At 51.6% G+C, this 27,304-nt stretch overlaps 1 protein-coding gene and 1 long non-coding RNA gene across 4 annotated transcripts in view; one reads left to right on the forward strand and one right to left on the reverse strand.

The window, feature by feature from the left end:
* LOC102558808 (uncharacterized) overlaps positions 1-7,405 on the forward strand; it is a 33,940-nt gene extending 26,535 nt beyond the window's left edge. The window contains exon 4 of the long non-coding RNA XR_002087022.2: positions 7,163-7,405. This is a non-coding gene — a long non-coding RNA (uncharacterized LOC102558808). The remainder of the gene's footprint in view (positions 1-7,162) is intronic.
* A 7,175-nt stretch (positions 7,406-14,580) lies between these two features.
* Positions 14,581-27,304, reverse strand: part of PLEKHO2 (pleckstrin homology domain containing O2) — a 37,085-nt gene continuing 24,361 nt past the window's right edge. For all 3 annotated transcript variants that reach the window (XM_019477833.2, XM_006276392.4, XM_019477835.2), the window contains 3 exons: positions 25,441-25,545; positions 21,171-21,269; positions 14,581-18,861 (listed from right to left, as the gene is read on the reverse strand). In XM_019477833.2, coding sequence (XP_019333378.1) covers positions 17,632-18,861; positions 21,171-21,269; positions 25,441-25,545 — 1,434 coding nt within the window. In that variant the 3' untranslated portion in view covers positions 14,581-17,631. The remainder of the gene's footprint in view (positions 18,862-21,170; positions 21,270-25,440; positions 25,546-27,304) is intronic.

Consider the following 27,304-nt stretch of genomic DNA (forward strand, 5'->3'; position numbering starts at 1 on the left):
TGGAGGGCTGCTTACTGAGTTTTGGGAAGCCATCGAGGGCCATGACAGGCCGCCAGGGGCAGATATTCATTTTCTAAATTTTTTAGGGGCCCCGTGGGCTGGATAGGGGCCCCCGGGCCACATTTTGTCCACCCCTGTTTTAAAGTCTGGCACTGGCACCCGGGCAGCCGTGGCTGGAGCCTGGCCGCTGCAGGGGGGCAGAGCGAAGCAGGAGTAGCCCTAGACCTGACTGCTCCCATCGAGCTCAAATTTGCTCCCAATGCCAGTGCATGTGTAGATGTGGTCCTGGGCGCAGTTTGATGTGTCTGAATTTACTGTGCAGTAAATTCAGGTGCATTAAATGCATGCATAGATGCGCCCAGGATATTACTGTCCCTTTGTGCTCCTCATCCTTGGAATGAGGAGCGGGTTGGGGTGATGTGGGGTTTACCCTACTAGGGCATGTGAACTCCTTTATGACCTTAATTGTATGATTTTTGTTTCCCTCATGAGAAATATTTAACGCCAGAAAGATCCAGAGGACGGAGCTCTCTAGGTGATATGAAGAGTAGGATCTGAACGGCTCATCCTTTGACTGATCTAGTTGAAATGATTTATCAATAGTGGTGTAACCCCCCTCCGAGAGACGGAGCTCAGGGATTGCTCTGCTTTGACTTGGGGCCCTCGACTGCAAGCAGCTCGTGCAGATTCTTTCCAGAGAAGGTTTCCAGAGAAATGCAGGTCCCTACTTCACAAGCAGGAGGAGACCCCGGGCTTTAGCTTGGACAGGCTGACAACATTCCCGGTGTCTGTGAGGCACAGCAGCATAAGTCATTGTCGGCTCTGTATCTACATCGATGCCCAATGTTAATGCATCAGATATAGTGGGTGCTTCTTCCTGGCTGCTTCCTATGAGTTTGAGAGTCCCTGTAGCATCTACCCTTTTGGTTAGAGGAGTCATAATGGAAAAATGAACAGTTCCCTGTATGGGTTAATAGTGGAGTTTTCACTTTCCTCTGGGTTCCTCTTTCCCGTACCGTGCTAATGAAGCCCGGTCTGTCCTGCCCAGCATGCCCGTGTGGCCACAATACAAGGGCTCTATGGGTCACCACGCAGGGGTGGGCAGCTGAGGAGCTGCCTTATGTGTGCGAGACTTGCCATGCAGCTTCTCACCGAGCAAATCGCAGCCCATCGGTTCCCTTCTGCAAGAGCACGTGCAGGTGAGCCTGGAGAGCCTGCAGCATGGGACAGCAGCAGCTGGGTCATGCTGCTTCCTTCCTCCTCGCCTCGCTCTGACCTACAGCCTTGTTGCTGCTGGGCAATAGCCCCTTGTCAGCAGTCAGCTCAAGTGGAAGTGGGGACAAGGGCAAGCCGGGCTGCAGAGCTGCGTTGCTCTGAACTGGAGTTCCCCTCCTGCCCCCTTTAGATTGCGTCGGAAATGTTTTGGGTCTGATTCACTATTTCCAATTAGAAATGACTCCACTGATGGGGGGGTTCTGTTAAGGGGTCACTTTGAGGCCAGTGAAACCTTTGAATTGTGTAACATGCATGCGTGCACACTCTCACTGTTTTTACTCGTGAGGAGCCCTGAGCTGGATCCTGGGATCTCAGACAGCAGGGTAAATCCGGAGTCATTTCAAAAGCTTGCATGGTCCAAGTGCAGACTCTCGTGACTGTGTCTTCGATCAAACCTGGGCTCTTGTTTATAAGTAGGGGTCTGGCATCTGGGAGTCTGTCTTGGAAAACAGGTCTTGTAGAGCTGCTGGAGGAAATGCAGAAACCAGCTTCTCCAACCAAACCTCACTTCCTCCTTTGCTGTGACTTCTCTTATTTTGTCCTAGCTGCAGTTGGTACTTTAGAGCTTGGAGCATTTATGGGATTCAGCAGAAAAGTGAGCAGTCTCCACTCTGAGATGCAGAAGCTCTACAGAAGCCAAGACTGGTCCATCAGAGGTTTGGCATTGGGTGGAACGGCGAGCTGAACGCTTGGTTCTTCAGTGAGCTGCCTAAAACTGCACTGAGCTAGCTGAGCGCAGCTTGGGCAGGCATGGGCTACACATAGATTTCATAGACATTAGGGCTGGAAGGGACCTTGCGAGATTGTCGGGTCCAGCTCCCTACCCAAAGGGCAGGAAGTCGGCGGGGGTCAGATCACCCCAGCAAGATAAGCATCCAAGCATTTCTTACAGGTCTCCAGAGTAGGTGCTTGCACCACTTCTGGGGGGAGTCTACTCCAGACACTGGAGACTCGGACGGTAAATAAGCTTTCCCGTATGTTCAGTCTAAAACGGTCTTCCAGCAGTTTGTGATCGTTAGACCTTGTCTTCCCTTGGGGCGCTCTGGTGAACAGATGTTCTCCTAGTTCCTGATGCACACCCCTGATATACTTATAGGCTGCCACCAAGTCCCCCCTGAGCCTCTGCTTCTCCAGGCTGAAGAGTCCCAGGCCTCTCAGCTGCTCCTCATCAGGCCTGCTTTTGCCCTCTGATCATTCACATGGCTCTCCTCTGGACTCCCTCAAGCCTCTCCACGTCCTTTCTAAAGTGTGGAGCCCAGTATTGGATGCAGTACTCCAGCTGCTGCCTCACCAAGGCTGAGTACAGCGGGAGGATGATTTCTTGGGTCTTGCTTGAGATGCATTGGTAGATGCAAGTCAGAGTTTTATTTGTTTTGCCGGCTGTGGCATTGCATTTATGGCTCACGTTCATCTTGTAATCAGTCATAACCCCCAAGTCTTTTTTGGTCGTGGTGCTAGCGAGCGTAGCACTGCTGTGCCTACAAGTATGACGTGGGGTTTTTCTCCTGAGGTAGAGCACCTTGCATTTCTCCATGTTGAATGTCATCACGTTTTGATCTGCCCGCCTTGCAAGCCTGTCCAGGTCGGCCTGAATTGCCAGCCTATCCTCTAGCGTGACCGCACTCCCCCATAATTTGGTGTTGTCTGCGAACTTAGCCAGTCCACTTCTGACAGCCAAATCCAGATCATTTATTAATATATTAAAGAGTACTGGTCCGAGTACTGAGCCCTGGGGGACGCCACTGGTCACCATGCGCCATGTTGACTCAGTTCCATCAACTATCACTCCCTGGGTCCGAACACGGAGCCAGTTCCCCAGCCGTCAGACCATAAGGTTGTCGAGGCCGCAGTTCCCCAATTTTACTATGAGGACATCATGGGAGACCAAGTGAAAGGCTTTTTTGAAATCTAAATATATGACATCAACCTTTTCCCCTTTGTCCAGGTGATGCATCTACCTGGTCATAGAAGAAGATGAGGTTGGTCAGGGACGACCTACCCGCAATGAAGCCATGCTGGCTGTCTCTCAGCAAGTTGCCTTCTGTTAGCCTGTTCTTGATGGTTTCTTTGATGATTTTTTCCAAGATCTCCATCTCTGTCAACTTTCTTGCAGTGGGGGTCTGAACTTGAAGGGAGGCTGAATATCTACCTGCCCCTGCTTTCTTTAGATTTAGACCCGACTGGATTAGTTCTGTTCATCTTCCTCTTGCAAGGTACATCTTCATTGGGTACAGAGCTGGAAAAGGGAAGAGCCTGGATACATATGGGAGCATGGAAAGTCATTTCACTGAGGTGCTCTCTCCTACCCTTTGTCTGCTTTTCATTTTAAAGGCAATAAGCCTCCCTTGGAAGCCCATTCCAAAATATGGAATGAGTTTCCAAGGGAGGTGGTGCTTTCCCCTACCTTAGAGGTGTTCAAGAAGAGATTAGACAGGCATCTGGCTGGGGTTACTTAACCCCAGCGCTCTTTCGAGCCTGAAGCAGGGGGTCGGACCCGATGAGAGCTACTCTAATGCAAATGTCACCAAATGATGTGGCTCAGGGGTATAAATGATACTGGGGGAGTGCAGTATGATCTTCAAGCTCATACCCTGAGCTGTAAGCCATCAACTGATGTGCACAAAGGCCCACTGTGGCATGCACTGTAGATTAGGAGCCACTAGAGACTCATGTCTGGGGATGGGGAGTGGCAGAGAAGGGTGGAGGAGATGGGGTGCTCTTGGGTGAGCATGTTATGGCTACTAGCGGCTATCGCGCCATGACTTACTCCTGTAGACTGAGGAACTTGAATGGTGCAAGCATATCTATACAATAAGGGAATAGTGAGGCTAATCTTGCTTTCCAGTGAGGCCTTTTAGGTAGCAGAGGGGCTGGGGCTAAGGATGACTTCTGTAACATGCCTCCGTGGCCTCGTTCATCCCGCTGTTGTTGGGTGATGACAGAGTTTCATAGGCATATTTCATAGACATTAGGGCTGGAAGGGACCTTGAAGATCATCAAGTCCAGCCCCCCACCCCAGGGCCAGGAAGTCAGCTAGGGCCAAAGGAGTTTGGCAGGAGTAGAGAGATTCCCCAGCCTATAGGCAGGCACAAGCTAGTCTTGCACTGCATTTGATGTCTGCTTACAAGGGCTGGCTGGGTGCATCTTTGTTTCCTCTCCCACCATCTGCAGCAGAGCACTATGAAGGTGATGCAGCTCTAGGGTGCATGAATAGTTTTAAAAATAATCTCTGTGCCCAGAATGGGAAAGCAGATGTAGAGCCAAGCACCTCACTGCTTTTGCCAGCGGACACTTAATAGACCGGTTTCTTATGGACCTGCAGAAATAGCCGTCCACCGCGAGGGAGGTTTCTGAGCAGTGAGGCAAGAGGAAGATGCCGATTATGAAACCTGAAACGAGTGACACTGCAGATAAGTGGAAGCCCTTGGAGTCGGTGGTAAAGCTTTTCTGAAAGGGAGGATTTTTGTTTGCCAGGAAGTCACAGTGCTCTCCCAGGTTTTGGAAAGCCCCTTGATCTCTGTGGCTGGCATACCTGCAGTCCTTCCCACCCCAATTCAGATGCCCCAAGTGCCTCTCGGCCACTTTACCAGGGGCTCCAGGTGAGATGCCTGCTGCAAAACTCAGTCTCTGTTCACTTAATCAGGCATGTTCTTCTGACACGAGAAGAGGGGCGGGCAATTATTTCAGGCGGACGGACACTTACTGAGTTTCGGCAAGTCATTGAGGGCCGCATGACAGGCAGCCAGGGGCAGATAAATATTAATTTTCTAAATTTTTTAGGGGCCCCGCGGGCTGTATACAGTGCATCTAGCCCCCGGGCTGCATTTTGCCCACCCCTGCGCTAGAAGAAGTCGCAGAAATGAAGCTGTTCTGTAAAGCAGTCCTGCAACAGCGGGGATTTCAGCTCGGATTCAGGACTTCTGAGCTTTAAACTAAATGAGCCAACAGTGATACGTGGGCCTTGCTTGGCAAGATGCTGGTGTCTTGCAGAGGTTCAACAGAGACACATCTGACCTGGAAAATGACACCCGAGTTCACTACATGTGTGTTTGGTGCAGAATATGAAAGAGGGAAATGACTTCCTAAGCGCCAAAGTCCTGTTTTCAAACGTATTTTAGGCACTCAAGCATTTCAACCCCAACTGAAAGTTTAGTGGGTGCTTATGTTCCTACATGCCTACTTTTGAAAATGAAGGCTTGCTTTTGGAGATCCACCCCCGCCCAACAAAAAAAAAGACTGTTGTGGTACTTTGGGATTACTGGGTCATTTGACTGTAATCATGGCGGTCATTTCCCCTAATTGTTTTAGATGATGAACAGTTAAAAGATACAAACGGAGCCGTGTCCCCAACACGATGTAATTTCCCCTGGCGGAGAGTTGAACTCATTATCGTTAAGAACGGATTAGAAATAAATAAATAAATAAATTGCCCAATAAATGTGGCCCTTGAGGAAAGCTGGAACTGCTGTTGCAGGGGAAAAACAATCGTCCCACTATGCTCTTCTGCTGGCGGCGATCTGCACCGGTCCATTAGGGCCGAGCTCCACGGACGTGCGTGCTGTGCTGACCTTTCCAGGATAACGGATGCTCAGCTCGGGCCCTCTGCCTCGGCCAGCGCCTGGAGGTGTTTGTGGACTCAGTGGCTGATCTCTCGACGAGCATCGGGGCAGCGCAGCAATCTTGGCCTCTGCTTGCAGTGCGGTCTTGCAGGCTACATGCTTTTAAAAAAAAAAGCAAACTCAAAAACTCTGGTCAGTTAAAAACTATCTGAAGCTTTTAAGGAATATAAGCCAAATTGTTAAAGCAGTGCCACCTGGATCTGATGATGACAAACTACCAGGCAATGCCTAGGGGGATGCCTGGGCTTCTATTTTCAACTCAACACCAGCTCAATTAAACTGTCTTGACATGGGCAGGGCCTAGTGGGGTGACCCTCAAGTCTCTTTATTTCCTCAAGCAACTGAGTGCCTTGTTTTGGGGGGTTTTTGCCCCCCGGGTGCTTTAAAATGGAACTGGCATCAGGGCTCGTAGCAGAGATGATCTCTTTTATTAGACCAACAAGATTTTTGCAAAAAAATCTTTAATTGCAAGCTTTCGGGCACAAACCCCCTTCATCAGGCATTGGAGAAAAGGTTGTAAAAGTTCTCCTGGGTAGAAATTAAAGTTCATATTTCATAGAAGAGTCAATAGGTGGAAAGCTCCTTTGGGCAGGCAGTTCATAGCTGGTGTGGAGCCTCTCGCCTCCTGCGAGGATCGGTAATGGTGCAAATGACCTTGAACCAAGGCAGAAGCAGGGTCTCGGGTTTCAGGTGGTCAGAGTTGCTTCCTGCTTGGGGGAAATCTGATTTAAAAAATCGACTAAAATTCAATATCTTCCATGTGGATACCTTAAACTTGGATACCTTAAAACGGAATTAATAGTCTGCCTCTCAGGCTTGTACCCAGCACTTATAATAGGATGACTGGCATTTTCAGAGGAAAAAAAAAACAGCATGCAAGAGAAGTGCAACTCAGTGTAGCTAATATTACTGAGTCTGCAGGCGAGGAAGTCAATGAAAGGTTTTGGTAATTGTGTAGCAAAGCAGGAGACTTGGTGTTGGATTTGGAGCGTGGGCGGTGTGGCATCTCATAGTGAAATCATGGGAGTGGAGATATGGCACTTCCAGCCAACGTGTTTCTGACCCATTCAGTGGTTTAACAAGGGGGCAAGGGGAGAAGGACAGCACTGGGAGGAGGGCGTAAATGCAACATTGGAAGTATGGCAGACTTTGGGTGAATCTGATATCTTTTATTAGACCAATTCAAATAGTTGGGGGAAAAAAAACTTTTTAGCAAGCTTTCAGGTTTAAAAACCCTCTTTCATTTCTGGCTCTCGGTTTATTTCCAGAGCCCGCAGCATCTGCCTTTGCCTCTGGACACACAAGTGCACAGAAGAGCTTGTGTTCCAGCCGTCGCGAGTAATGCCACGGTCTTGAAATCGGAGCCCGCGGGTGGGGGAGCGGAGCACAGCAGCTGGAGCGGGGTGGTTTGCAATGAAAACTGCTGGTGCTGCTTTTCAGCCACAGCCATATATTTATAATATATATATATTTTTTGCACTGCTTTAAAGGCTTTCCTTTTAAAGAAATTGCTGCCCAAGCCTCTGCAGACCCTCTAGGGGCTGCCGCTTTCCTGGGGTTTTCTGAGGTTTGGCACAGCAAGTGAAAGTGGAAAATATTTCCCTCCACAGAGAGGTGGTTTGCATTTAATTGGGCGTAAACCTGACTTGGTCTGTGAAGGGAACGCACTTGGGCCTGGCCCTTCTCTAGTTTCAGCCCGCCCTGCGCCGCGCAGATCGAGAGGCGAGAGCAAACTGCACGCGAGCCGCTCGTCGTCGCGTTGCTTCGGCAGCAGCTGGAAGATGCTCGGATACTGCAGCGAGGCACCTGGGTCGAGAAGCGCTGTAGAAGCGGCGATTCATATTTTAGTCGGTCTCAGCAGATCATTTAAAAAAAGAAAGAAACCCCAAACCAGAAAAAGTCAAGTCTTCCCCCAAGCAGCAAGAGACCAGAGCTGCTGGATAATAGTCGTGAGCGCAGGAAACGGAAGCTGTCACATGCTTATCATGTGGTTTCCACCACAAGGTCCCTTGGGCCTTTCAGCAGGGCTTACCCACATACGCATGTGCATGCGCCAACACCATCCTCTACACACGAACAAGCAGATCCCCCTCCTCGCCGCAGTTTTTTTTGGTGCTAAGATCTGCCCGCAGCGTCCCACCCACACGTGGGATGCAGCCCCATCGCTTCATGCGTTTGAGCAGTGAGCATGCAAAAAGGGGAAGGGCTGTGACAACCTCTACATGCCTGTAATGTCCCTCCTCTCTTTAGAGGCCTGCTGCCCCTTGGCCCTAGGGGCTGCATTTCCAGTTATGGGAGCGAGCAGGCCTTTTCTGTGCAAGACCAAGAAAGACCAAGGAGAAAGGAAATTTGCTTGAACAACAACGATCGCAGGAAATAGGTGAGATCTCTGTGGCTGCTCTGCAAGCAAGAACTTAGAGTAGTCCCTATTTTAGGGACTTCACCGGTGCTGCGGCAGCTTGTGGCAGAATGGCCTGAGTGACGGACCGAGAGCCAGGAGCTGCTGCATAGTCATGCGGCCTCTGACACTGATTCTTGCAGTGGCCTTGGGCAAGTCCTAATGGCCTGGTGGTCAGCCCTGCTGGGCAACAGGCAAATTCCCCTGAAGGCAATGTCAGGCCGGTGTTCAGCAGCTCGGAAAATCCGGCCACTGACTTCTCTGGGCTGCTGTTCACCCTCTGCGTGAGGAGGGAAGGAAGTCCTGCTTCCTCTGGGCTGTGTTAAAAGCCTCATCGTGGGGCAGGTAGCTCCTCCATGATGTCTACGCAGCACCTACTACTGCCCAAGTCCCCTGCAAGGTGAGTTAGAGTATTGCAGGAAAAAAAGCATCCAGTGTTGTTATTGCAATACTGTGTGTATCCAGCCTCCCATCCAAACCCTTTCACCCCTGCAGGGAAGCCGAGCTAACCCGAGATGCTGGCGATCAGCTCAGAAGGTCTAGGTTCAATTCCAAGCTCGCCCCAGGTTTCTTGAGTGATTTTGCTATATGGCTACATATGGTCAGGAGCCCCACGGAGAGCTGCTGAGGATTTTTGCAACCCTTTCCCACCTGATGCACAGCACGGGGGTAGTAACACTGCCTTCCTTTTCTCTGTTTAGATCAGGGTCGGGCAATTATTTTAGACGGAGGGCCGCTTACTGAGTTCTGGCAAGCCATTGAGGGCTGCATGACAGACAGCCAGGGACAGATCAATATTAATTTTCTAAATTTCTTAGGGGTCTCGTGGGCCGGAGAGAATAGCCTGGTGGGCCGCATCTGGCCCGCGGGCCGCATTTTGCCCACCCCTGGTTTAGATAGAAATTCCTTTGGAGCAAAGACAGCCTCTTAATTTGTGTGCAGAGGACAAGAGCCACACACGAAGCTGGAGTCTCTGCTGCATTGCCACAGTACCACTAATCACCCTGGAGTGCCTGATCCTGTGTGGCCCGTGGGAACGGGCAGAGTTTACCACTTTTCCTGTTACTAGACAGTCTAGAGAAGCCCACCCCGGTGTCGGGCTGGAAGAGCACTGACCCAATCTTGGCCCATGGACATGGCCAGTATAACTTCACAGCAAGCTCTGGATGAAGTCTCTTGGCCCTGGCTGTGTCATCCGTCTTGATAGTGACACCAGTGAGAGAAGTGGCAGCTGGTGCGGAGCAGGTTGTGGTGCCGGCACTGCAAGGACTAAGCCAGCGTTGTGACGTGATCTTCGTGGGGCCGCGTGCTAATTAAACACCTCTGTTTCTCTAACCTTTCCATCGCAGTGCTTATCCCTCCCTCCAGCTCTGACATCAGGTCAGTCCAGGGTTGAAGAAACAGGGCTGCATAAAACCTGCCCTGAAACTTTGCACCGCTCCAGTCCTAAGCGGCTTGGGGCTCTCAAGCCTGGACCAGTCTCCTGTGTGCCAGCTGCAGCTAGGGCCTTGCTATCAGGTGGTCTCGCCTGCCTGCTTGCAGACTTCTCCTGGGTTGGCATCAGCCCTTGTTTGCTGCTGGCAGAGGAGGGATCATAGCCCTGATCCCTGCTTGAGCACGGTGTGCCACCTGGCCTTGACTGCCTCCTCGTTTGTACGTAGTCTGCATACTTCTTGATGCGATACTTCGTTGGGTCCCTGAGCATGGAAGCAGAAGGGACAAGACGGCATGCTGGCCCTGGCAGGGTTTCTGAACCAGCTGGAAACAGGAAGAAGTCACCATTTCTCTGGCCAGCCCCAGGAGGGTGTGGGCTCAGCCAGGCATCTGGACTTGGGGGCCCTTCCAAACCATCCCTGCACGCTTGACACTTGCCAGTCACTACCGCGCACACTTGCTGCCCAGGGGGTGGAGCGCAGAACAGTGTCGTTTTAGAAACCGGTGAAAGGAAGGTTTCTTGTCCCGTTGCAGCTGCCCCCCCAAATCCTGAACGGGGGTCAGGGTTTGCAATAACGAGGCCACAAGTGCATTAGTCAGACATGCCAACGTTTCCCAGAAAAGCAGCCCGCTAGCAAGCTTTGCTTTTGATACAGACCCTGGGCTCGCCTGGAAAGCTGGTGCAGGAAGCCCCTGTCCATCTCCAGCCCGTTCCTGTTCGCACCTGCAAAATGGACCCGCTCCTGAGGACAAGCTTTCCCTCTGGAAAATCCCAGCCCCACTCTGGCCTGCCCTTGGCCAGCGTCCTGCTCTGCCCTCCCTGGAAATACCTCTATTTTTTTTTTTAAACATCTAAATGGCCAATTCTGGGCTAGGTTTATGTTGTTTTCAATCACTAGGTTGTAGGCTCTGAAGTCCGGCTTGCTCATCCCTGCGGGGATGGTTCCTGTGCAGCTTGTCCGAGCCCTGGGGGTCTCTGGGGAGCTGCACAGGACCCCAAAAAGTGTTGTTGGCTCGGTGCTATGGAGCAGAAGGGATGTCTGACATGCTGGGGCTGACTGTGGGCAAGGGAGAGGGTGGCTGTGGCTGGCGGGAGGCCCTGGGGTGTTTGAAGTCCCAGTTGACCTGCTTCTGTCAGCTGCTTGCTACAGCACACGCTCACTTCCCCCACCTCGGCCCTGAGGAGCCTGCAGCCCGAGATCTCTGCAGGCAGCAGAAGCGAGCTGATTTCCTCCTGACGATGCAGCTATCCTTATAAGGGAAAAGTCCGTCCAGGACCGAGCTGCGCGGTTGTCGTGTGTGCTCAGCTGCCGTCTCGCCGGGGTTTGCTGCACGGCTCGTCTGCAGGGCATGACTTAGCTCCAACAGCGCCGGGCCAGGCGGTGCTCTGCAAATTCTCCCTCGTCTTCTCTAGCAAAAAATAAATTGCTCCTTTGTCTTTGCCCCCATCACTTGCTACCGGCTGCTGAATTTACAGACGTGAGCGACAACTGGGCAGTGCGTGCTGGTTACCCCAAGGACCGCACAAAGCCACCGCCCCGTGCCCTTGCTCCAGTCCTAGAAAGGAACTGGCAAAGCCACTGTCGGGGCACCCTCGGTCACAGCTCTTAAAATCTCTGTCTCCAGCACTGGTGGCGGGGCCCATGCTTGGCATGGCTTCGCTGCCTCATTTCTGGCCTGTGTGGAGTGGGCGCAGGGGTGGGCTGCTCAGCATCCTTGAGAGCAGCGTGGGGTGCTTTAGATGGGTCTGTCTCATTAAGTCTGTATTTCGACCCCACACCTACGTGAAGCCCTCTTGGCCCTGATGGGGCTTCTTGTGGGGAGCGTGTTGCAAGACCCGGGGTCTCGATGGTAGCCAGGGACTTGCGGGGTGGTGTGGGGAACTCCCGGCATTGACCGACTTGGTATAAAGCGAACTCGGGCTATTGGGATGGACGGTTGCTGCAACCCAGGCTCTGCTGCTAACTTCTCCGGACAGCTTTGTCCCATGGGACAGAAGGGGATGGGGTTACCGAGTGCCGGCCTCTGCTGCGATGGCTCCTTTGCAGCTTGTCAGAGCCCTGGGGGTTTGCACGGGGCTGCACAGGACCCCGAAAGCCTGGCGAAAACCTTCTCTGATATGCCACCAACATGGCATTTGGGCTGCGAGCTCGTGAATTTGCATCTCTGTTTTTAGAACTGAAAACTAGTTAGTTCAAAACCAGCCAGTTAACTGAAAGAAAACAGTCCCCCGCCACCCCCCTTTTTTTTTATTTTGCAAAACAGGTGCTAAATAGGTCCAGATAGTGAAAGAAATGGGAAATGGGCCAGTTCTGGGCATTAATGACTGTTTTGTCCCCCTTGCCAGTAAGTAACCCTCCTTTCCTGGAACAACACAGATTTTTCTAAGCCCTCCCCTCCCACCCCGTACGAGCAGCCACTGACGTCTGCAACCGCCTCAAGGGAGAATTCGGTTCAGAGGCTGTGTTGCCAAAGCTGGCCGCTGTTCACCAAAGCGTTCCCTCCAAAGGGGCAGGTGGTTTCCCCGAGCGCCCAATGCAGATCTGCAACCAAGCCCTGGCAAACTGGCCTTAGGGAGCTGTGTGTGGATGTGTCGCACCACCGCCAATCCTCTGACTGGCCTTTCTCTGGCTGCGAACGTTTGTGAATTGGCTGCTTGGCTGCCTCGGCTGGAGATTCCTAAATCTTGTGATGAAGTATAAGACAAGTCCTATCTAGATTTGATTGGGGAGGGTCCTCATCAAGAAGCATTTTTCAGTGAAAGGTGTTTTTTAAAACTTTTTTAGGGCAGGGGGGGCACACCAATTTTCTTTAAAATTCCTTGGCCTGTCACAAGGAGAGAAAACACACGACCCTACGATTTTGCAGCACCTGACTAATGTAACCCCTTGACTGAGTTGAAAAGAAGTGTTTTGCCCAGCTCTAGTGCCAGTCTTCTCTTTTCATAACCTCAAAGCGGACCCAGATCAGACAGCACATGAAGAGTAGAGGCAAGAGCAGATCCCCTGTCTTGTGACTCGTAGGCCTCTGTATAAACCACAGTATCACCTTTTAATTCAGGCTAAATCTAAACCTCTTTAAAGACTGGATGAAGCATCTGCAAACCATTCGAAACCCAAAAGGGAGCTGAGCTCTGAAGCAAGCAGGTAGGGAAAGCCAGTTGCGGCCCCCCGTCCCTTCTGCACAGGATGCCACTGCAGCGTACCCTGCCCGCGGGTCAGTCTGCAGCGCTCCAGCGCTGGTCCGTAGCGTTGTCCACCCACGCTTTCCTCTCTCCCACCCTCTTCCCCCAATGCGCACCCTCCCGCTCTCTGATCCAAAGGGTCTCTTAACCTCAAATCTCTCCCAAGCATTTCCAGTGCCTAGCTTACCCTTTGGTGGGGTGCATCTGAGGTCTTCCTTTGTCATCCCTGCAAGGCACTGAAGAACAGCTCTCGCTAGATGCAAGAGGCCGCTTGTGGGGTGGGGGACGGGAACGTTCCCAGAAAACCTAACCAGTCGATGGCTTTCTGAGGAATAGACACACACATCCAAAGCCCCCCAGCCCCTGGTCTAGGGAGTGTTTGGAAGCTCTGCTCTGGAGAGTCACACTTGACACTGTCTTCAGTCCACAGCTGGTCTGTGTTGGGGGCGTGGAGGATGGGAGATGCTGTTGCATCTTCCACAAAGGCTAATGGGAAGTGAATGGATAGGCGGGGACGGGGAGGGAGGGGAGGAAATGAGCTGCATCTGGTATCAAATGCAGTCTGGTTTGCTCCAGGGCTCACGCCTGCACTGCCCTGTCTCACTCCTGGCTCATGGTTAGCTCCTGATCTAGCTCAGATGAGATTGCTTGCACAAGCTGCTCTGGGAACAATGCCTCAGTCCTTTGTTCCCTTCCCTTGTTCTTCCTTTCATTAATAACGAATGGTCCTTATGCTGATTATGTTGAAGGGGGGGTTATTGCCACATCTCCAAATTCTTGTACAAGCAGAAGCCAGTGTTGTCTTTTGGCTGGCTGGGGCAGCTGATTTTCTGACAGGCCTTCACATTGGCTTTTTAGCATCCTAACCGCCTTCCGGGTGCAATTATTTAACGGTGGCACTGGCAGCCAGGAGCGCCAACCTGAAATGAAGGGCATGTCTAAGCTGCCGCCTGCAGTGCGGAGACCACTGCAGAGGATCCCTGCCCTGTCACTCTGCTCCACGTGCGTTGCTTGTCGAAAAATGTCAGGCAGCCACTTCTTGGCACATGCTCTCGGATTTGAAGCCCCCAGCACGCACCTGAAAGCAGTGCTGGACAGTACCTGGCCCCCCTCTCACATCAACCACATGGCATTTCTGCAGCACATGGTGCTTCAGCGCAGAAGCAAGCAGGTGTGGCCTGTTCTGTAATCATTGCAGAGGCATATAGACATACTCTAAGCGTCACATCCATCCCAACAGACCCATGGGGTTTGTGCACCAGAAAGCAACCTCAGTGCAACCAGGGCTTTTAAGAGTGAGTGAAAAGTGGGGGTGGTAGGAAAGGGGCCATGTTGGTAGGAACTGTCATACTAGCTCAGAGCAAAAGCCTTTGGCATCCCAACTCTGATAGGGGCCAGCACTAAACGTCTCCGAGAGATGCAAAATAAATCACGGGGGAAGGCAGTTACAGAATGACCTGCCCCCCTCCATTAGGTTGAGCAGACTCATGATCAAAATGGGAATAGCATGGGAAAACTGCACAATTAATTCAGTGTTGCACAGAAATCACGATGCTTCATTTCTCCAGATACACACAAGACCAGTTGAACTACGGGTGCATGTGGACTCGCCACTTTTAGAAGCAACTGAATCAGAAAAATAAAACTCAACACTTTTGAGCAGCAACCGCTGTGTGTTAAAAGAGATTTCACTTAAGTTATATGTATTTACACATGGTACAAAATGGTATGTTATGTTAGTAGAGCACATACAGTATTTAGCTGTGGCTTGTAAAAAAAAGTTTTAGCTCCCCCGTCTCCTAACAGATTCAGGGGGTTTCTGCTAGGAGTTCCTATTGCTGGGGTTTCGGTATCACATCAGACATCTGTTCACTAAAAGACTCAGCATTATATAAAAATATACAGTAAATATGAGCACAGCCTGTCATTTTAGCTGTAACAGACATAGGTGTCCTGGTGCTTTTCATCAGCGCTTTCCCTCGACAGGTATCTCGCACTTAGCACAGTGCGGTGACAAAGGGCTTGCAAGAGCAAAAGCATCTGTGTCTATTGGAGATGTTGCCAAACCTTCCCCTGGGTCCAAGCATTCGGATCCCAGGGTTGGGTTTGGCCCCCCCTGCGGAGGACTCTGAATCCTCATCTGAACCTTACCTATTACGTGTGCATCTCCTTTGCCCGTACGGAGGATTGTTTTATTTCCCAAATGCCTGCCCTGCTCCCTGAAAGCTGATATCCCGCCGCTTCCTGTCCGCACCAGGTTTTTCTACAGTTCCTGCTGACATCACACAGTGTTCGGTTAACAAAAGTGCACATGCAGAAAAATCCATCAAATGGCTGATAGGCACTGAATAGACCAAGTCTGTACTGGTAGCCCTTGTCTTACAAGTGCATCTCCGAAGAGAACAAGACTCTCGGTTCACATTGACTCTACAGCAGTAAGTGATGCAGAACTAGCGTTCGTCCTTGGGCTAAGTTTGTGGAACTGCGTTCTGGACACCAAAGGTTCGGTGATTTTTGTTGCCTAGAAGTTGGGGCTGTTTCGACTCTTGAAACTCAAGGGAATTCTAATGCGCAAAAGCGTTATTACACATATTTTATTATGTGTAATAAAATAACCAGTGACTTTCAATGCAAGTCCAATGACTAGCCTGAGAGGAAGACAGAACAGTTAGAAGCAGGTCGTTCTAGCCAACCAGCCTGGATGTCTGGGGTGCAGCGAATACCTGCCTCGACCCACATTGCCATTTTTAAGTTCCTGAAATCTTTTGGGTCAAGGTGTGCACCTTTCACACCTAGGAGAGGCCACTGTCTGAATTAAGAAGGGAATAAGAGCCTCTGAGTTTTGAATGTTGGTTTGCTGCTGCGCAGGAAGAAGGTTGTGGCATCTATTTATCCGGGTCCCACCGGAGGAGCCCCAGTGAGCTATAAAAGAAGGAACCTGAGATCAAGGTGCACGGCGTGATCCTGACTCTGGGCAGGCAGGAAGGTGGCAGCTAGTTGGAAGCACTGCTCCTTAAAATCAAGCTGGAAAGGCCCCCTCCTGCCTCCGGTGCACAAGAAAACAAAGACGAGGGAGGCAGGGGTCCTACGGGTGCCGATGCGGTGCTGTCAAGAGTGGGAATGTTGGGGCAAAATTGTGAAAGGAGGATACAAGCAAGCAATGACCCCCTTGGCTTGGTCCAGAAAGTGCCAGTGTGCCTGGACCGCCGAGAGGTGCCCAAGTGTGTACCGTGCCAGGATGCAAACACGAGGCATAACTTTGTGACAATCCCCATTCAGTCCAAGTTCTCTCACTAGATACTAAGGGAAGTGGGGTTGCTTTTAACCAAAGGGCAGAGATTCAATTGGAAATTTGCTGAGTCCAGATCAGACCTTTATACTATGAACACCTTGTCTGGTTCAAAGCTAGTGCTGCCCCGCTCAACCCCAAAGGAATTTATGTGCAAACTGCATCTCCTTCAACGAACGTAGCATGCCCACACGTGCTCCAAGATGGGCATTCATGCCTAGCTTGTAGCCTCGGCATAGCAGGTAAAAACCTGCTACAACAATGTGAATAGGCGTTTAGCACGGCCTGGTGCCATGATGCACACCTCCCTGCACCCGTCAGTTCCTAGCCCGAGACAAAGCTGCTGTATGTAACACGGTGGGAGCCTGCTTCCAGGAGAGCCAACATCCCTAATGAATGAGCATCTTCATTGCAGCCCCTATTAGGCACTGACTGCTCTCCCACCCCTGTTTGCGCTCCAAACATCTGCTTAATTATCCCCTCCTACAATCCGGGGGCAAGATCGACTTATTCTTTAAAAAACCAAGTAGGTTGGGCAGCTGGAACTGCTATTTCACATGATACCGGGGTAGGGATAAGCTTGTTTAAATTTGATTTTGGGTTCTGGTTTCTGCAACTGACTCCTTTGCCTTAACCACTGCTCTGCCTCAGTTTCCCTTGTTGGGGTGGTAGCACGAGGATCATAGTATCATAGTGCTGAGGGTCAGTTAATATTGGTCCAGTGTGTAAAACAAGGAGCGCTCTGTATCGCTCTAATAAATGGTGGTGATTTTACATTATATCTAGGTCTGAAAAACGATCCTTTGCCATCACTAGTTTGCCAGCTTTGTGTGCATTTCTATCATGCCAGTTTGTACCTGCAGACTGAATGAACGAGTTTCCTCGGAGAACATGAACCATTTGTTCTCGCATTGCTGACAGCAAGTGAACTACCGGGGCAAAATTTACCCTGACGTTTGGGGCGTGACTCTCAGTGGCAGTGGTTTAACTGGTGACACTTAACGTGTTCAGGGCTGCTGTGTGGGTATAGGTGTGCCTGGGGATATTCAGACAGACGTGTCTGGAAATAGCCAGCACTCTTCATCTGATTACTAGTTATTTTTCAGGGCCTGATCCAAAGTCCACGGCTGTCTTTGCCAATTGGTGATTTGAATATATTCAAATTGAGCCCTTAAAAGAATATTCACATTTTTGCAACCAAGGTTCATTGACTTGTAACTTATTGTGCTAAGGGAGTAAGACCTGGACTGGACTCTTGCAGCAGAAAGAGACTAAAATGAAGTGTGACTGAAAGGTTTGGCTCTGTTCTGCATGTGTGGTTTGTGCAGAGCAAAACACAACCTCATTTAACACTGGCCTAGCAACAGGGTTAGTCCTAAATGGCAACTTGCTTCACTTTGTCACAAGGAAGACACGTCTGGTGCAATCCATCTCAGGGAACGCTTCTCCTATACAGAGTCACTAGCTCCTTTCGCTTCTCTTTCTCCTTCTCGGTGGGCTCCTTGCTCAGTTCTTCAAAATCTTTGATCTCCTGCAAGACTTGTGATGCTTGCCGGAGCTGCTCCACCGCCTCGCTGAGGATCGTCTTGGCAATCACCGGAGGGCCATTCCCATCCTGCGTCGGGTTCAGCTCCGCCTGCAAAACCTTCTCCAGCAGTTTTTCGGTCTTTTCCTTTTCACTCGCCACTCTCTCCTCCATTTCCGCCAGGTCGTGGTGGGCCTCCTCGGGGGAACCCCCATCCACAAGTGCTTTCTGTGCATTTTTTGACTCAGGCAGCAGATCTCCCGGAGGAGCACAGCGGAGCTTGAGAGGAGAAGCGTCCTTTGCAAGCTGGCCTAGCGGCATTTTCTCTGGACTAGATACCTTAACGTTGTCTTGGTTTGTTCCTGCATCTAAGGAAGTCTCTTCCTCCTCCTCTTCGGAGGCTTCCTTGCTGCCTTCTTCCCCTTCACCTTCCTGAGGGGGGGGTTCTGCTTCTTCACCATCCTCAGCCTCCTCCACGGAGGGTTTGGAGTTGTCAGACTCCTGGACACTTGCATCCTCATCTTCTAAACTTCTCCTCTGGCTGGGATCCATGGTTGCCCTCAATTTTTCTGACAAAATCTTAGGAGGGACTGGAGGCTTTTCGGTATCTGGCAGGACCGCTTCAGCAAGGTGTTCCTGACTGCCCCCTTCCGAGGGTTTGAGTTCTTCCGTGCTTTCAGGGTCGTGGGATGATTCATCCCAGCTCACTTTCAGCTTGTCTGATAAGATCTTAGGAGGAGGGATGGGAGCGGCGGCTGTGCCTTTGTCGCTGAGCTCCGTGAGGTTTTCCTTGCTGCCCCTGGAGGATGTCGATCCCTCGGCACGCTCCTCTTTACCGACGGACTCCTCATCCTTGGAGCGCAGATCATCGGTGGATGAAGTTGTTTCTTTAAACTTCTTGGCTGGTGGCAGGGGAGGCGACAGGGGCTTTTTAACCTCTGGATCGGCCACGTTGTCATCTGCATTCTCCTTCTCAGGCACGACACTGGGTTTCGCAGGAGGCATCGGTGGCTTTGGCGTTTCTTTAGGAGGCACGTTGTTGGCACTGTTACTGATGGGCAAGGTCGAGTCTGGAGGGCCGTTGTCCACTTCATCCAGATCGAGCCTCAGGATGCCATCAGACGTACACTTGGCCACCTGAAATGGAAAGAGAGAGATGTTAGCGTTCATCCCATCGCCCATCCCTGATCCTCAAAACATCCCTGACGTTCAAGGAGGTACCGTGAGAGTGGGGTCGGGATTTGACTCTACAGGCTTCGCTGAAGGGAAGGGTCATTGTTTCCTATATCCATCATCATCTTGTTTTCAAATCTGTCAAAAATGCGACTTCTGCACCATCTAGCAAATAAGGGAAAGGCTCGCGAGGACCTGCTTGTATGACTTGACGTGAGCTTTACAGCAGGTGCCGCTACCTTTGCTTCACGTGACATTGGCCATAATGAGCTCTGTGATGCCAATACAAATGACACGGGAACATGGAGGACTCGAGGGTGCCAAAACTTTCTTGCTACGTGGAAGAGAGTGGAGACAACGCTGTTCACTTGTGTAAATCCTATGCACGTCACACTGGGGAAAAAAAAAGCCCGTTTCTCTTCTTGTCTTACTCAAGAAAGTGGCTCGTACGTCGGCCGTGGAACGTGCTTGCTGCCGAGTTATTGCAGTGGTCAGACGGCCGTCAGAGCCAGAACAACCAGACGGCAGGAACCGGTCTGAGCACAGCATTTATTTTACCACTTCCTTGGGAGGGGGAGAGCACTCGTACAACAAACCTGTCAGAGCCTCTGCAGCAAGCCTGACCAAAGCCTCCGTTGGCACCTGGGCCCTTTCAAGAGACCCCTGCACCAGTGTGGACGGTCCCTTTGCTGCCTGCATCGCTCATGATCCTTGACTGTCTCCTTGGGATATTCACCCCCCTTACTTCCCTGGGACTGTGTAGCCAACCGTGTTGGGGGGGTTTTTTAAAGCAAAAGGAGGCGAGAAAAAAAAATAGATGGCTTTTTCTTTTTTTTTACATTTACTGCGCACCATATTCATGTCTTTGTGGGTGTGTTGTCACCCTCTTTACAGGCTCCTTTCCATAAAGAGAGAGCTGTGCACAGTTGTCCAGACTGGTCTGGTCCTGGTTGTGCAGGTTGGCCCTCTACCCGACACCCAGCAAGCGTGGCACCGGGGGACACGTGAGGTCCTGATCCTGCTAGAGCCAATGTTGGTTCCTGATCCTTCTCCTCCATAGGTTGCAGAGCACTGCAACCTAATGGGGCTTTCTGCCTTAGACTCGTTACCTCGTGTTTCCCGGGAGCGAAATGCCCAAGGCGCTCGCTCACCCCGTCCCCGATCTGTCTAGCTCATTATGGATTCTGCTGCCCTCGTCTTTCGTAACAGCTTGAGCGTGCGTTTCCTCTTCCATTCAACAACCATAAAATCATCCCTGACACTAGTCTGTATGGTGTTTCAGTACCCCAGGGTTTGCATCCAATACACCCTCCCCTTGCAAGTGCCCTCCGCTTCCAGTGCCCAGAGAAGACCTCATTTGACTTAGGATCCTGTGTGACGCTGGAAGTGTCTAACACCCCCCTTCCAAGTGCAGGCCCTCGAAACAAGAGGTCTGAGATTTTAGGCATGCAATACCAGCAGGGGTAAAGGGAACTAGGTCTGTGAATAAAATTCCAGGAGAGCATTTGTGCCTTGGAGGCTTTTTAATGAGGAGGCGAGTGGAGGAATCTGCTTATTTCCGGGCATTTCTCTAGTGAAAGATCCACCTGTTGGATGTTTCCTGGTTCCTTTGCACTTGGCACTTCCTCCTCTGTGCTAAAATCGGTTCAGACCCGCACACAAGGTGGATGTCAGAAGGCTGTGACGCTTGCAGAAAGAGCTTTAGACTTAAGCCGTTTAAGTGTGCTTAAATCTTCTAAGGCATCAGTGCACCTCCAATGCAGAAACGCCTCTGCAGTCATAGAAATCCAACATGAAAGGGCAACCTCTTATGCAAACAGGTTGGCTTCTCTTAAGTGCTGGCTACAAAGTGCTAGTTGGGGCTGACAGTAGACAGGCTGGCCCATAACATTGTTTTAGAAAGGAAATATCTCCTTTCGACCCATGCTCTATGCTTCAGTGTCACCTGCTTTCTAATGAATCAACAGCGACTCCTGCAAAAGCAATTCAGGAGCTACGGAAAGGCTTTGTGCATCAGCTACAACTGAGGGATGCATAGCTTACACAGCTGCTGTCCTCCTCCTTCCCATAACCCCTTTCCTTTCAGAAGTGTTACCAGCTCTTAAATGGGTCAAACAGAAGGCTGTGCTCTGTTACACGGGTGCTTTGCCCGTGAGCACCTGTGCGCTCCAAAATCATCGCCCCTGCCACCTGGTTGGGGAGTTATCCAAGCAGTGAAAGCGGGCAGGGGCCTTCAGCAGGCTGCGGCATGCAGCTCAGAGCTGAGCGCTTACCTCCTTGAGATGACTTCTGGTGGGCGGTCTTCGCCCTTGGCCCAGCTTTGCTCTGCCCCGAGTCACGTGTTCCAGGGAAAGGCTCTCGTCTACCTTCACCTTTGAAGAGGGAGAGAGGGGGTAAAAAGAGCGCATGTCAGTGACTTATCAAGGCATGGCTGAAAAGAGCTCATGAAAACGCCCTTCCCTGTTGCTTCCTGGGTCTGCATTTGCACCCAGGGTGGCTTTTCAGCATGTCATCATTATAATCCAGCCCCAGATTCCCATGCTCGGCCAACCCTTTACTTTTTTACCGTTCCTTGTCTCCTTTGTGCACGGGCGTGTTGTTTGCCAGCGTTGTTACGCTGCCTTGAAGCCCGCAGTTGTTTCCAGAAATGTTTACAACCTTATCTGAATGCTGCAGTCCTGCCCAGAGGCCTTTGCATCAGACACTGGAGCACTGAACACGCTACCCAAAGCCTCTTTGTCAGCAGGGCGCTGTGCTGTGCACCGCAGCCATCTCGGGTGTGGAAGTGTTTAGAGCAGGCTCCTTCACCTACTTGGCCTCGATGCAACAGATCCTCAGACAAGCCTGCAGGCTCTGTTCTTGGAAAGCCAAGAGGCGGGAGAAGACTTGTTATCAATGCCATCCTCTGTTCCCCGCAGTGGCGTGCCAGCAACGGAGATCTGAACAGAGCCATGGCTCCATATGGTTGCAAAACCTGACCGACTTTTCAAAGCTAATCCAGGCATGATCTGGTGCAGATTAGCTGCATTCAGCATCTTAGCTGTAGTAAGGCCCGCTCCAGATTCTCATCTTGGGTTTGCCACACATAGGGTGACTGGGCTGTTCACACTTCTCCACTTCCACGTGTGGGTACACTTATGCTTATCCACAGGATGCTAGGCTAGGCACGGCAGTGGCCTGGGTGAAATTAAGAGAGTCTTTGCAGTCTGCCAAACTCTGGAGCTCGCTGCACCTCCAGGGCAGGAAAAGGAAGGATACAAGAGGGCTTTTGTTGCTCTCTGCCCAGGCTGGGCTTGGAATGACTGCTGAACGTAGCAGGGAGACGTGGTAAAATTGCTCTTGCCATCTAAAAGGTGAAGGCACATCAATAATCCTGACCTGACTGTGAACTGTATCAGCAGCTCCCAGTAATAGACCTTCCCTTGTACGGCTTCAACGGTTGCAGGAAGCCGAGTAGAAGGTGTGAGCAGTGACCTGGATTAATTGCAACTGTAGCTGAATTAACACGTTTACATTCTGGAAGCAGATTTAGAACGAAGTGCCAAGCCCGTGGAAAGCCAGGGGCGACCTCCCAACCCATGCAAAGTCCTCTTGCTGCTTTGGCTCTCTTCCCATCCCTCCTGAGCAGCCCCGACTCCTGTACCCAGTGAAGGGGCCCAGGGTAGGAGCAGAGTGCACCGCACCCAAGCGATCCCAGCGGACATAAAGCCCCATTAGAAAGCGGCCATCAACTGGTTTGGTGCTGAGCAGCCCTGAAGCTGCTCTAAACTACGCTGGGCTGCCGGCGGCACAACTGACCCGAGGAAGGGAAGAGGAGTCACCCTGGCTTCTCCACGGTTCTCGCTCTCAGCTGCCACCCAAGGCCCGCTGACCGCAGCTGAAGATTTGGCCTTGGTGTGTGAAAGCAGCACGATGCGATGGGAATGCTGGCTTCCATGCACCGAGGATCAGGCCTGCACCGTTTCTGCACCCAAGCAGACTTTTTGTCTGTTGGGTCCATGCCTCCAAGACATTAATTGTTCTGTTGTTCATGGGAGTTAGGCACCTGGAGAGGCGTGAGGTGTCTGATTGCTTTTAGCTGTGAATCTCAACCAGGTTGCCAGGTGCTGCGAGATCTTCTTAAGGATGCCTTGGGGTACCGCGCTCTGTTAGATCCACAAACACCTACACGTCATTCACCAAAGAAACCCAGAGATTGCATGTAGGAATCCACAGTGTTAAAACCATCGTGACCTGCTGTGGGCTTTCTGAGGTCTTTGCGATGGAAGAAATGCTGTTATTTTTCCACAGCTGAGAAATGAGTGAAAGTTAAGAGCTGCATTTTCTGAGCGGGGCCTGGAGTCTGACAAGGTTGAGGATCCCTGCCCGGTGGCGCCTCCGGACCTGCCTGCAGCTCTGCGCTCCCTGCAAGCTGGGGGGTTCACCCTGTGTGACGCTCCCGGAAAGAGCTCCAGGGGATTCGTGGCACCCCTGCCTCCAGGGAGAGAGAGATGGAGGAAGAGAGCAGAAGCAGGAAGGGCTGTCCAGCGTGACGTGATACCGTATCACAGCTCCTCCTTGGCTGTAACACTGGAGCGAGCTGGAAGGCTGAGGCTTCTGGTTTATAACACAGCCCCGGCTTGTCTGCAGCTCCTGGCTTCGAACGCTGCTTTTTTTACTGTGTGGGAGGAACAGCAGCGCCACCCCAAACAACAATAAATATACCCCAATACTGGGAGGAACAGGGCAAGGCCAGGGGAGCACAGTCCTGCCCTTTCCTCGGTGGCCTCCAGCGATTCAGAACAAACCCCAGATCTGCATGATAAATCTGCACTTTGCACGGTGCAGCTGGAGTCTGAGTCGCTCCAACCCCCAGTGCGGCACTGCCCGGGCCCAGCATGCAGCGCTCATCCCAAGGGTCTGCTCTAAGGCACCGGGTTTGTAGCACGGTGGGGGAAGGTGTCTGATGCGTCGATGACCTGCCAGTTCTCTCCAAGATTTTGCACGTCGCTTCTGAGCTGTCTGGTCCAGGACTGAACCGATCTCATGAATTGCTTGGTCTCCTAGACCCCACGCATTTCTCCAGATGTCATTCTCCTGGGTGGTGTTGTCTGCCCTTAGCAAGGACCGGTTTGTGCTCCTCCTCCTTGCTGCTGTATAATGCGTCACAGGTACTGTTCCTTCTGGTTTTTCTTTTCCGAGGGCTGGCAGCGAGCCGAGGGGTGAGGGAACGAGACAAGATCTATGCTTTACCAGGCGATGTGGTTTTAATCCTCCCTTCTGAGTGTCTGCGTGAGGGCGTAGCTCCAGCTTGCAAGTGAGTTGGGAGCCCGTTCCAGTGTGGACTCTCCGGGGCAGTCTCAGGCAGCTCTTGGTGGCATGTCTCTGCAAAGCAGGTGTTTTCAGGGACCGCGCAGTCACTTTCCATCACACCTCTCTCAGCAGTGAGAGGAGCCGGTGGGTTGACACTCCTTTCTTTGAGGGCAGGGACAAATCCCAGCCAAGAGCTTTGTCTCCAGTTACCTGGCCGTTGGTTGTGGACACCCGCAGACCGGAGGGGACCTGACGGCAGGGCAGCTGCAAGGGCCCAGCAAGAGCTGCCGTGACACCCGTGCTCCAGTTCCTTCCGCAGCGGAAGCGAGGGACGGCAGTGTGATCACTGAGAGCCTCATTCAAAGCCCCCTGAAGTCACTTGAATGTCTCCCGCTGACTTCAACGGGCTCTGGATCAGGCCCCTAGTTGCTCTGCCGCTCAGGGTGACCACAAATGATACCACTTCTCCACTCCCCTCTTTTGTCCTTCTCAAGAGTCCTGGCATCACAGTGGTGGTGGGGAGCGAACCGCGGGGCCATCACCCAGTGGATGCACGAACCCAGAGAGGTTTCTTTGAAGCTCTCCCAAAAGGCTACACAGCCAGAGGCGTGCAATGAGAAGGGGACAGATGCAGCCTTGTTCGCCTACCCCAGGGCCACGTTCTGGACGTTAGCATGGTGTAAGGTGCACCCTCAGCAGGAAAGTGAGGCCAAGTCGGGCTCTCTTGCTTGCTGGGATTCACACTCGTCTAGCAACACATCGCACACCCCAAACACAAGCTCTCCCCAGGCACACCACTTCTACCTACGGCCCCATCCCACGTGCCACAGGTCAGGGGAGAAAAGCAAGGAGAGCTGTTGGCAGGGGGACAGAAGAAGCTCTTTAACGTTGCAGGTTCTGGCTGCTTGACCTGGCTACACATTGGCAAGGGGGTGTAACTCGGGCACAGGGAGTGCCACCGCCTCTGAACCTGGACACAAATGTTCTGTCTTTGTTGGCCATGACTTTAGCGTGGTCTTAAGGAGCGTGGTGCATGTGACCTCTGCTCGTGCATCAAGAAAGCGGATCTCATTTGAGCATGAGAAAAGGAGCGATGGGCTCAGACTGCAGCATTTCACTTAGGATCCAAACACTCACAAAGCACAAGCCCACGGTTAATAAGACCCTCAGCGAGGCCCCGGCTCCAGCTAAGGCAGCAGGGCAAGCAGAGCGGACCTAGAAACATATGGTGCTTGCAACCCGCGGTCTCACCTCATCGAATACTTTGTTTTTGCCTCTGTTGATCCCCTCGTTGAGGGCTTTCATCCATGACTCCTTTTCTTCCAAATTTTGGGCCTGAAATTTGATATCGTGGACCTGCAAAGAAAAGAGACATTTTCATCTTAACAGCGCTTGCCAAGGGCAGGGAAACGGCCTCGCTGTTCTCTATACATCACTCGGGTTTTTACTTCGCGTCCAGCTCCAGGCGGTGTTTAAACTAGAAATTCCTTTGCACTTTGGCAGCAGCCTCGCACCGCAGTCCCAGTGAACAGAGCTGCGTTATGCTGGACAGTTTGTTGCTATAGTTTTATTTTTGCAGCGAGCAATTAAATGAATAAAAGCAGCGAGGAGTAAGGAAAGGTTCTGGGAGCACCAGATGGCTCTTTACCGAGTAACCTGGGTGCCGTGGCTTTGCCTGAGCTTGCTGCATTTGTGCTAGTGCTGCCAGGCGCAGTAAGACGTTGCACCCCTGACTCCCGCGTGTGCAGCAGGGGTCAATGTGAACTTGAAGCAGTGAACTCGGCTCCCGTGCGGCTCTGCAGGGTTGGGGCAGGGTGCTGGGCCCCTGCGTGCTGCACACGCTGTAACCCTATGCAGCACACACAGGGGTGGTGGGAAGAGCTCCCTGTGCTGGGGGGTCTGGGAGAAAGGAAGCGGGCCAAATGTTGTGGCCTCCTTACTCCTCCACCCTCCTTACTCACAGTGCAAAGACACGAGGGCCTGTGTGTTATCACAGCCCTAAGACTGTACTACCAGGCACAGTGTGAGGCACTGCCACCGGAGAGGAGATCTAACTCAGGAGATCTAACTCTGGCCTGAGAAGGGGCCCTGGTGCCAAATTCATTGGCTGAGGCTATTCGTGGGGGTTAGGGACCCTAATGACAGAACTGCCTCCCCTTGCCCGGGGAGCGTAGCTGTGGAGAGCCTAGCCGAAGGACAGCAACAGGTGCATGGCATTTCTGAAGGGAAAGGATTTAGGTTTTCCACTGAAACATTTCAGATTCAAACTTTGTTTGCCAGAAGGACCAACGTTTCCATGCAATATGCTGACAAAAAGTATTTTTCCCCCATTTTTACTGAAATAGTCTGGGGCAGGGGAGAAAAGAATCCGATTTTCTCAAGTATTGTAGCTGGAAAACTCAGAATGAGACCTCCTCGACAGCCCCCCTGAAATCCTCAGTCGCTGGGACGTGATCTTTCTTGCCAGCTAGTGACAAACTTTACCTGAGCCCTGTGCTCAGGATTTGAAACTCCTTGGAAGATGTCCATGCTCGAAATGTAGTGGGTTTTTGCATGTTTGGGGGTTATTTAAAAAAAAAATCATTTAATGATAAATAGGTTTCTGCATTAAAAATGGCCGAGAGTCTGAGCCTCATCAGTACAGCTCTTGGCACCACCTACAAATGAACAGCGTGGAAACTTTTAAGGTCTGCTTTGCAACAATGCATTTCTTCTAAAGAACGGCCCTTGCTGCTAGTAGATGTGCTATCCAGGTGTGCTTCCAGATGTTGGAAGCACCTGATGCTGGAAGGCTGACGCAGTTCTCCGTGACTGGAAGAGCTGCGTGCATCTCGTTTGGACAACCCTGAAAGGACCTAACGGGCGTTCTCCATCTCTGGGTTTTATTACGAGCTACAGAGGGAAACAGAGAGGAGAGACTTAGGCTGCGTATCAGGAAAAGCTTCCCCTCCGGGGGATACATTAGCTGCAGAAATCATTTCCTGAAAGTTCAAGATAAGGAAAATGAGGTGAGGGAAAACCAATGGACTTAGTCCAATGTGACAGAGTTGCAGGGGGGAAGGGCTAGATGTCCAGGCTTTGTCTCCCCTGTTTTAATCTCTAGCATGTACTTCCA

Source organism: Alligator mississippiensis, chromosome 11 (assembly GCF_030867095.1).
Source record: "Alligator mississippiensis isolate rAllMis1 chromosome 11, rAllMis1, whole genome shotgun sequence".
Classification (NCBI taxonomy): domain Eukaryota; kingdom Metazoa; phylum Chordata; order Crocodylia; family Alligatoridae; genus Alligator; species Alligator mississippiensis.